Genomic DNA, 11,223 nt, shown 5'->3' with positions numbered 1-11,223 from the left:
GGCATACATGTTTAGACAAAGCATCCCCAAACCCATCGGCAGGTAAAAAGCACAAATAGCCAACCTTAACTTCCTGCTTGGAAACATCACAGTCAACCTGAGTAGGGTGTATTCAGTGAGGCAAAAATCTTATCAAATATATTGATTTCACAATAATGACGTAGTACATATTGAAAACAATCTCTGTGGTTAAGAACACCAAACAAGAACTGAATAAAATGAAACTTTTATTTTATGATCAGTTGACATGTACAGTATACACACACACACACACATATGGACAGACCATATATGGTTAAAGAGGAAATAGTTTATTTGTAATGAAAAGTGAGCATCAAACAGTTCAGGAGAGAAGGTCTAGACAGTACAGCGGTGAATTAAGCAGTGGCCTTAGCCTGCTGGACTTTAGCCAACACCTTCAGGTCTGTGATGCACTTTGCAATACTCGTCTTCTCCTGAAAGACAAAATGAACACTTTCTTTGGTTACTACATGACTCCTTATGTGTTATTTCATAGTTTTGATGTTTTCACTATTATTCTACAATGTAGAAATAAAAGAAAAACCCCTTGAATGAGTAGGTGTCCAAACATTTGACTGGTACTGTATATAGACCTACCCCTCTACACACACACACACCTCTATACACTATTATATATACACACATATAGACCTACCCCTCTATACACTATTATACATAGACCTACCCCTCTATACACTATTATACATAGACCTACCCCTCTATACACTATTTTACATAGACCTACCCCTCTATACAGCAGTCAAGTAGGTCATGTCCCCATCTCTATACTGACTATATTCATTTCAAGAGGGCCACCATTGATCCTGTTCCCAAGAAAGCTAAGGTAACTGAACTAAATTACTAATCGCCCCGTAGCACTCACTTCCGTCATCATGAAGTGCTTTGAGAGACTAGTCAAGGATCATATCACCTCCCACCCTACCTGACACCCTAGACCCACTCCAATTTGCTTACCGCCCCAATAGGTCCACAGACGATGCAATCACATTGCACACTGCCCTAACCCATCTGGACAAGAGGAACACCTATGTAAGAACGCTGTTCATCGATTACGAATCAGCATTTAACACCATAGTGCCCTCCAAACTCGTGACCCTGGGTCTCGACCACGCCCTGTGCAACTGGGTCCTGGACTTCCTGACGGGCCGCCCCCAGGTGGTGAGGGTAGGTAACAACATCTCCACCCCGCTGATCCTCAACACTGGGGCCCCACAAGGGTGCGTTCTCAGCCCTCTCCTGTACTCCCTGTTCACCCATGACTGCGTGGCCATGCACGCATCCAACTGAATCATCAATTTTGCAGACGACACTACAGTGGTAGGCTTGATTACCAACAATGACGAGACGGCCTACAGGGAGGAGGTGAGGGCCCTCGGAGTGTGGTGTCAGGAAAATAACCTCTCACTCAACGCCAACAAAACAAAGGAGATGATCGTGGACTTCAGGAAACAGCAGAGGGAGCACCCCCCTATCTACACTGACGGGACAGTAGTGGAGAGGTTGTAAAGTTCCTCGGCGTACACATCACGGACAAACTGAAATGGTCCACTCACACAGACAGCGTGGTGAAGGAGGCAGCACCTCAACCTCAGGAGGCTGAAGAAATTCGGCTTGTCACCAAAAACACTCAAACTTTTACAGATGCACAATTGAGAGCATCCTGTCAGGTTGTATCACCGCCTGGCACGGCAGCTGCTCCGCCCACAACCGCAAGGCTCTCCAGACGGTAGTGAGGTCTGCACAACGCATCACCGGGGACAAACTACCTGCCCTCCAGGACACCTACAGCACCCGATGTCACAGGAAGGCCAAAAAGATCATCAAGGACAACAACCACCCGAGCCACTGCCTGTTCACCCCACTATCATCCAGAAGGTGAGGTCAGTACAGGTGCATCAAAGCTGGGACCGATAGACTGAAAAACAGCTTCTATCTCAAGGCCATCAGACTGTTAAACAGCCATCACTAACATTGAGTGGCTGCTGCCAACATACTGACTCAACTCCAACCACTCTATTAATGGAAAAATTGATGTAATCAATTTATCACTAGCCACTTTATATAATGCTTACATACCCTACATTACTCATCTCATATGTATATACTGTACACTATACCATCTACTGCATCTTGCCATCTTGATGTAATTAAATATATTACTAGCCACTTTAAATAATGTTTTCATACCCTACATTACTCATCTCATATGTATATACTGTACTCTATACCATCTACTGCATCTTGCCTATGCCGTTCAGCCATCACTCATTCATATATTTGTATGTACATATTCGTATTCATTCCTTTACACTTGTGTGTAAAAGGTAGTTGTGAAATTGTTAGATTACTTGTTAGATATTACTGCATGGTCGGAACTAGAAGCACAAACATTTCGCTACACTCGCATTAACATCTGCTAACCATGTATAAGTGACAAATACATTTGATTTATATACACTCCAGTCAAATACATAATGTTCCCAATCTGTCTCCCATCCCTAACCCACCTGCTGGGGAGTGATGCTGGTGACAACATTCTTCTCCACCCAGTTAACCATGTGTTCCTGTTCCATGCGGCGGTGAAGGGTCTGCAGGGCGATCTGGTAGTCCAGCCTCTTCTTCACCTCGTTGGTCACCATGTGGACCCTCTCCCTGCGATTGGTCTCCAGTAGCATGGCCACATTGTTCTGAGGTGGGGAAGAACGGAGAAGACATTAGCACACCATCTCATGCTAAAATCATACCAAGACATTAGGGTCTGGTTTACCAGACCAGACAGTTTAGTCCTGGATTAAAAACACTCTTTCAACAGATATTCTCCATTCACAATGCTTTATAATCCAAGTTTACGCTTAACTTGTTATGGATGAGGGCAGTATTTTCACGGCCGGATAAAAAAACGTACCCGATTTAATCTGGTTATTACTCCTGCACAGAAACTAGAATATGCATATAATTATTAGCTTTGGATAGAAAACACTCCAAAGTTTCTAAAACTGTTTGAATGGTGTCTGTGAGTATAACAGAACTCAAATGGCAGGCAAAAACCTGAGAAGATTCTGTACAGGAAGTACCCTGTGTGGAAGGACCACCAGAGGGCAGGCTGGGCTCACGGATAGTAGCCCAACAAGGCATGTGAGACAAGGTAACCAGAGTCAATTAAGCACAGCTGACGGTACTAATGAGATATTCTCTTTCCCCTACAAGAGAGAGGATGGAACCAGCAAGAAAGGGGGAAGATAAACTATCTCTGGAGAATGGCTACGGAGAGAGAGGTGCTATCCAAGAAGACCCATTAAGACGGTGACGAATATGTGATTGTTGTTATAGTTTGAAGATAATCGTAATGTGATCCTGTGTCATCTAAAGAAGATGTATGTTGTTCCTTTGGAGATTCTCATTGACTGTGTTGGAGTGTTTGTATTGTCAGAAATCCCTCAATAGAGAACTGTGTTGAATCAAGAAAACCTACTCTGGACTCGTTTATTCCACCTTTCCACTTTAGAGTGACACCAAATGACTTGGTCCGCTCACACCTGTCTGACCATTTCTTGGCCTTCTTTGCCATCTCTATCCAAAACTGAGGATCTCTGCTGTAACGTGACACTTCCTACGGCTCCCATAGGCTCTCAGAGGGTGCCAGAACGTTGAATGATGACTTTGCAGGCCATGGCTGAAAAACAGTAGTGCATTTGGTAAGTGGTCGATCTGAGAACAATGAGACTGGCGCACGCGTGCACGAGACGACTCCATGTTTACATTTTCAGTCTTTGAACGAAAACAACGACTCCCGGTCGGAATATTATCGCTTTTTTACGAGAAAAATCGCATAAAAATAGATTTTAAACAGCGTTTGACATGATTCGAAGTACGGTAATGGAATATTTTGAAATTTGTCACGATACGCGTCGGGCGCATCACCCTTCGTTACCCTTCGGATAGTGTCTTGAACGCATGAACAAAACGCTGCTATTTGGATATAACTATGGATTATTTGGAACCAAAACAACATTGGGTGATGAAGTAGAAGTCCTGGGAGTGCATTCTGACGAAGAACAGCAAAGGTAATCCAATTTTTCTTATAGTAATTCTGAGTTTGGTGAGTACTAAACTTGGTGGGTGTCAAAATAGCTAGCCATGATGGCCGGGCTATCTACTCAGAATATTGCAAAATGTGCTTTCACCGAAAAGCTATTTTAAAATTGGACATAGCGATTGCATAAAGGAGTTCTGTATCTATAATTCTTAAAATAATTATGTTTTTTGTCAACGTTTATCGTGAGTAATTTAGTAAATTCACCGGAAGTGTTCGGTGGGAATGATAGTTCTGAACGTCACATGCTAATGTAAAAAGCTGGTTTTTGATATAAATATGAACTTGATTGAACAAAACATGCATGTATTGTATAACAATGTCCTAGGAGTGTCATCTGATGAAGATCAAAGGTTAGTGCTGCATTTAGCTGTGGTTTTGTTTTTTGTGACATTATATGCTAGCTTGAAAAATGGGTGTCTGATTATTTCTGGCTGGGTACTCTGCTGACATAATCTAATGTTTTGCTTTCGCTGTAAAGCCTTTTTGAAATCGGACAGTGTGGTTAGATAAAGGAGAGTATTGTCTTTAAAATGGTGTAAAATAGTCATATGTTTGAAAAATTGAAGTTTTCGGATTTGAGGAGTTTGTATTTCGCATCATTGGATATTGGAGCAGGTGTTCCGCTAACGGAACGTCTAGATGTAAGAGGTAATGAAGTCTGTGTCCAGAAAAACCAGCCCTAGGAGTGGTTACACAGACCTAGATGAAGCTTGCTCCTGAACTGAAGACCATGTTAAATAGGTCTATCAAAGGCTTTTCAGTTGGATTGATTTGACCTCATTGGAGTGTGTGGTTTTGAGCCTAGGGTTTTAGCTCATCTTTACCATACAGACGAGACCCATGTTCTAACCTCATGTCACACTCACCCGCTTAGCGTCAAAGAGCATCTGTCGTCCCTCTGCCCTCCACTGCTCCTTCTTCTCATCCTGGATGGCCTGAGCCAAGCTGGTCATGGCCAGGTCCTTCACTTCCTGAGCCTTCTGCACTTTCTCCTGCAAAACCAGAACAGAACACACAGCCAACGTCAGAGGGTCAAAACCAGAACACAGGTAACATCAGGAGGGGGGGGGGGGGGTCAGGGTCATAGGTCAACTATGAGACTACGAGCATCAGAGGGACACAGCATATGATGGACAGTTTGCATAACATATGAAATGTCTCAGGACTGGTGACTTTAAATAAAGGGGGGGCTAAAAGCCTCAATGGAAAATTCAGTGGAAACGAGGCTGTGTTTTAACATGGCGCATCTTCTCAGTACTCCAGAGCAGAAACACTACTGGAGGAGTTGGGACTGCTGCTGGGGGGGGTACTGGAGGAGTTGGGACTGCTGCTGGGGGGGGTACTGGAGGAGTTGGGACTGCTGCTGGGGGGCTACTGGAGGAGTTGGGACTGCTGCTGGAGGGGGGTACTGGAGGAGTTGGGACTGCTGCTGGAGGGGGGTACTGGAGGAGTTGGGACTGCTGCTGGGGGGGGTACTGGAGGAGTTGGGACTGCTGCTGGGGGGGGTACTGGAAGAGTTGGGACTGCTGCTGGGGGGGGGGTACTGGAGGAGTTGGGACTGCTGCTGGGGGGGGGGTACTGGAGGAGTTGGGACTGCTGCTGGGGGGGGGGTACTGGAGGAGTTGGGACTGCTGCTGGGGGGGGGGGTACTGGAGGAGTTGGGACTGCTGCTGGGGGGGGGGGTACTGGAGGAGTTGGGACTGCTGCTGGGGGGGGGTACTGGAGGGGTTGGGACTGCTGCTGGGGGGGGGTACTGGAGGGGTTGGGACTGCTGCTGGGGGGGTACTGGAGGGGTTGGGGCTGCTGGGGGGGTACTGGAGGAGTTGGGGCTGCTGGGGGGGTACTGGAGGAGTTGGGGCTGCTGGGGGGGTACTGGAGGAGTTGGGGCTGCTGGGGGGGGTACTGGAGGAGTTGGGGCTGCTGGGGGGGGTACTGGAGGAGTTGGGGCTGCTGGGGGGGGTACTGGAGGAGTTGGGGCTGCTGGGGGGGGTACTGGAGGAGTTGGGGCTGCTGGAGGAGTTGGGGGGGGTACTGGAGGAGTTGGGGCTGCTGGAGGAGTTGGGGCTGCTGGAGGAGTTGGGGCTGCTGGAGGAGTTGGGGCTGCTGGAGGAGTTGGGGCTGCTGGAGGAGTTGGGGCTGCTGGAGGAGTTGGGGCTGCTGGAGGAGTTGGGGCTGCTGGAGGAGTTGGGGCTGCTGGAGGAGTTGGGGCTGCTGGAGGAGTTGGGGCTGCTGGAGGAGTTGGGGCTGCTGGAGGAGTTGGGGCTGCTGGAGGAGTTGGGGCTGCTGGAGGAGTTGGGGCTGCTGGAGGAGTTGGGGCTGCTGGAGGAGTTGGGGCTGCTGGGGGGGTACTGGAGGAGTTGGGGCTGCTGGGGGGGTACTGGAGGAGTTGGGGCTGCTGGGGGCGGGTACTGGAGGTGTTGAGAAACACTGCTCCGGAACTACTACAAAAGTCCAAAAGATTTATGACAAGAAGACCTGCAATTAATGATCAAATAGGCCAAACAAACTCAGTGGGACAATAAATTCCGCACCTCGTTCAGTTTGTCAGCGAAAGCCGCAACGTCGGGGCCGAACTTCCTGACACCATAGATGATGACGGTACCCATGCAGGCAGCAGCGAAGGTCTCATGGTTGATGATGTAGATCTCCTTGGAGAGAATGTATGTGAGCAGCCCAGCACCCAGCATGTAGGGGCCTGAAGAGAACACGAGTGGAGAAGCCAATGTTTATTTAGTATAATTTATAGAGGAGAAGAGTAAGAGTGAGAGAAACTGAACAGGATTTGGTTTCAGAGCTGGTCATGGGTGCACCTCAGCCACGCTCAAGGTCCTAAACGATATCATAACCGCCATCGATAAGAGACAATACTGTGCAGTTGTATTCATCAACCTGGCCAAAGCTTTCGACTCTGTCAATCACCACATTCTTATCGGCCGACTCAACAGCCTTGGTTTCTCAAATGACTGCCTCGCCTGGTTCACCAACTACTTCTCTGATAGAGTTCAGTGTGTCAAATCGAAGTGCCACAGGGTTCAATTCTCGGGCCGACTCTTTTCTCTGTATACATCAATGATGTTGCTCTTGCTGCTGGTGATTCTCTGATCCACCTCTACGCAGACGACACCATCTTGTATACTTCTGGCCCTTCTTTGGACACTGTTAACTAACCTCAGGACGAGCTTTAATGCCATACAACTCTCCTTCCGTGGCCTCCAACTGCTCTTAAATGCAAGTAAAACTAAATGCATGCTCTTCAACCAATCGCTGCCCACACCTGCCCGCCCGTCCAGCATCACTACTCTGGACGGTTCTGACTTAGAATATGTGGACTACAAATACCTAGGTGTCTGGTTAGACTGTAAACTCTCCTTCCAGACTCATTAAGCATCTCCAATCCAAAATTAAATCTAGAATCGGCTTCCTATTTCGCAACAAAGCATCCTTCACTCATGCTGCCAACATATGCTCGTAAAACTGACTATCCTACCGATCCTCAACGATATAATTTACAAAATAGCCCAAAACACTACTTAGCAAATTGGATGCAGTCTATCACAGTGCCATTCGTTTTGTCACCAAAGCCCCATATACTACCCACCACTGCAACCTGTATGCTCTCTTTAGCTGGTCTTCGCTTCATATTCGTCGACAAACCCACTGGCTCCAGGTCTTTGCTAGGTAAAGCCCCGCCTTATCTCAGCTCACTGGTCACCATAGCAGCACCCACCCGTAGCACACGCTCCAGCAGGTATATCTCACTGGTCACCCCCAAAGCCAATTCCTCCTTTGGCTGCCTTTCCTTACAGTTCTCTGCTGCCAATGACTGGAATGAATTGCAAAAATCATTGAAGCTGGAGTCATATCTCCCTCTCTAACTTTAAGCACCAGCTGTCAGAGCAGCTCACAGATCACTGCACCTGTACATAGCCCATCTTTAAATAGCCCATTCAACTACCTCATCCCCCATACCATTATTTATTTTCTTTATATTGCTCCTTTGCACCCCAGTATCTCTACTTGCACATCTATCACTCCAGTGTTTAATTGCTATATTGTAATTATTTCGCCACCATGGCCAATTTATTGCCTTACCTCCCTTATCCTACCACATTTGTACACTGTATATAGACCTTTTGTATTGTATTATTGACTGCATGTTTGTTTATTCCATGTGTAACTCTGCTGTTGTTTGTGTCAAACTGCTTTGCTTTATCTTGACCAGGTCGCAATTGTAAATGAGAACTTGTTCTCAACTGGCCTACCTGGTTAAATAAAGGTGAAATAAATGAAATAAATTGAAGGATGTAGAAACCTGGGGGTGATGATAGAACACGAGTGAGGTGAGTGTCAAGGGGAAAAATAGATGGGAGGGGGAGGAGAAAGAGGGGATGGGTTAGGGGGAAGAGGGGAGAGCGGATAGGAGGGGGAGGAGGAGAGTGAAAGTTCATGGCCACATTCAATAGGCAAATGTTGTTGATTATGTAGATAGAAATGTCATGAATACAGATTCAATTATTAGTTATTCAACATGTCAGTGAGGCATGTTTGTTCTACATTTCTATCTGAACACTGCTCCAGGTTTGTGGAAGTTCTGCTGACCTGTGACTCCAGTCTTGGGGTACAGAAGCTGGAAAAGCTCCTCAGGGATGATGCCATGGCGTGTCTTGCCTCCCTTCTCTGGCAGAGCGGGGACTGGAGCTTGGCTGTTGGGGGACGTGTGAAGGTGGGACAGCTGGACCAGCCTGGGAGGACAGGGGACAGGCAGACTTTATTGTAGGAACCATGGAGAGGACGGGCATGTAAATCTTCAATGTAGAGTTCAAGGTCACCATTATCATTTTGTCACCCTTGTTTCATTTATCTAGTTTGCCAATTCATATCAAAACTACTGGACCATTAAAATGACATATCTAGTGTTGTGAATTGGCATTTAGGGAAAGATGCATTGAACTGAAATGCATCTTCCGCATTTAACCCAACCCCTCAATCAGGTACAGGCTTAAGTCGACATCCACGTCATCAGTGCCCAGGGACCTGTTGTTGTTAACTGCCTTGCCAGCTCAGGGTTTTTAATGGTCTCCTTCTGTGCACTTTCCCACACCAAGCCCCTCACCCCAGGCCCCTCACGCCAACAAATATGAGAGATCACTTCTTTCTCTCTGACAAGCGGTTTCAACTCGCTATTTGAGGTTTGGTCAAACAGAACCGGTCATATGGACACAAACACAATGACATCGTTTTACTGTAATAGAGGAGAACGTAACCTTTTTAAAAGATACCCTTTCATGTCTCAAAAGCTCCCAAAATGCAGAATTAAGTAGACCCTACTAAAACTAGAGCATCATTGAACATGATTGTGGGAAATGAATGTTCAGCATTTTAGCCACATACTGTTACTTGCTAGCTGTCTAGTCTGTTTTAAAAAATGCGCATTGAGCATCTCGTTTTCATTCTGAGAAATAAGCATCTTATCCAGGTAGGCCACTTGGTTCCAACATCTAAACAAAGTGAACAGGCTGTTGTTCAAACAGTTGGAGACAGACAGGAAGTTGTATTCATAACAGTTCAACTGTTCTACCTTGTTAACAAATCAAAAAGATCCAAGTTGGCTAGACTTTAAAGATACATTTTATTTAACCTTTACTTAACTACAATGACGGCCTACCCCTTCCAAACCCTAACGACGCTGGGCCAATGGGGCGGCAGGAAACCTAGTGGTTAGAGCGTTGGGCCAGTAACCAAAAGATTGCTGGATCGAATCCCTGAGCTGACAAGGTAAAAATCTGTCGTTCTGCCCCTGAGCAAGGCAGTTAACCCACTGTTCCCCGGGCGTTGAAAACGTGGATGTCGATTAAGCCAGCCCTACATACGGAAGACATTTCAGTTGAAGGCATTCAGTTGTACAACTGACTCGGTTTGAAATGCAGCTTACTGACATTTAATTGTGTAATGTTAACTTAGAGAACATAATCTAGCTTCAGTTATAGTAATAATAACAAGTGCATACCCAGCGCCGAGGGGGCCACTGCTTTTTACAGCATTAGCTGGAGGAGAAAAGAACAGTCAATATAATTAAAAAGACAAGAAACATGTTTTGAATGTCATGAATTTAAGTGTCAATGAAATACGTGGTTGTTTGAAAGAGTCTGCTCTGTTGCTGTAAAAAAAAAAAAATCCCATAATGGTGGAGAATAATATAGACTTTCACTTATGCAGTCAGAGTCTGTGCTACGGAACTGTGCCCACATACAAGCTTTCATTAGCCAACGTTAAGTCAGCTGTCAAATGCAATAGCCATGACATATACAAATGTTAATATGCTAACTAACGTTTGTTAACAAGTTAGCTGCCGTCCAGGATTCGACATTGTCCCTAGCTAGCTAACAAACAAATACCTACTTCAAGACAGCAATATCATGCATGATGAACTTGCACGATGAGTTGCCAACTGTCAGTAAAGTTAGCTATGCTAACAGTTAACTGTGGAAGGCTTGCCACCTTTCCAAACAAGCAAGGGCAGAGATCAGAGACTAGTCTGGCTAACGTAAAAACAATGACTGCTACCTTGACATTTACAGTAACTAAATAACGTTAGTTATTCCAAAATATGAGTGCAATAACTACCCAGATTGGACAATAAAATAATATTTTGCACGTAACATTTACGGTTTGCTAGCTATATTTACCCTGTTCTTGCTAGGTTAGCATGTAGCTCATTCAATTGTGATTGCGGCCTTCTCCTCCAGATTTTACCCTTCAGCTTTACATTCAAGTCAGCCACACTTCGTGGTATTACTACTGCTATTTCAACTCAATAGTATGTATGAAACGCTGACATTGCATACCTGAAACGAAAACGAGCCTAGACAGCATGGTTAAACGAATAACTGCCAAGTCTTTCCTGGCCACCTTCTCTTCGTGCCCTTCTACTGCAAAGAGCCACACAAAGATGGCGGAGAACTGGGAAACCATTGCCAAACGTCGCGAGATTTATAAACGGGATTTGTATGTCCCTGTCATACAAATTGTCCTGTTGTTCAATGTTTAATCCACTAGGTAGCACACAAGTAGGAAGAGATATGACC

The 11,223-nt window shown here is 45.8% G+C and overlaps 1 protein-coding gene across 1 annotated transcript; it reads right to left on the bottom strand.

Moving 5' to 3' along the window:
- Positions 1–210: 210 nt before the first annotated feature.
- LOC106566373 (ATP synthase peripheral stalk subunit b, mitochondrial) lies at positions 211–11,146 on the bottom strand. The gene is made up of 7 exons (XM_014134324.3): positions 10,984–11,146; positions 10,146–10,182; positions 8,738–8,880; positions 6,670–6,833; positions 5,005–5,130; positions 2,550–2,729; positions 211–455 (listed from the first exon to the last, which is right to left on the bottom strand). The coding sequence occupies exons 1-7, from the start codon at positions 11,108–11,110 to the stop codon at positions 378–380; spliced, it is 855 nt and encodes a 284-aa protein (XP_013989799.1). The 5' UTR covers positions 11,111–11,146; the 3' UTR covers positions 211–377.
- Positions 11,147–11,223: the final 77 nt, after the last annotated feature.

The sequence above is a fragment of the Salmo salar genome, chromosome 13, assembly GCF_965601325.2.
Source record: "Salmo salar chromosome 13, fSalSal1, whole genome shotgun sequence".
Classification (NCBI taxonomy): domain Eukaryota; kingdom Metazoa; phylum Chordata; class Actinopteri; order Salmoniformes; family Salmonidae; genus Salmo; species Salmo salar.
The sequence above is the reverse complement of the archived record's forward strand: the minus strand, read 5'-3'. Positions and strand labels throughout refer to the sequence as shown.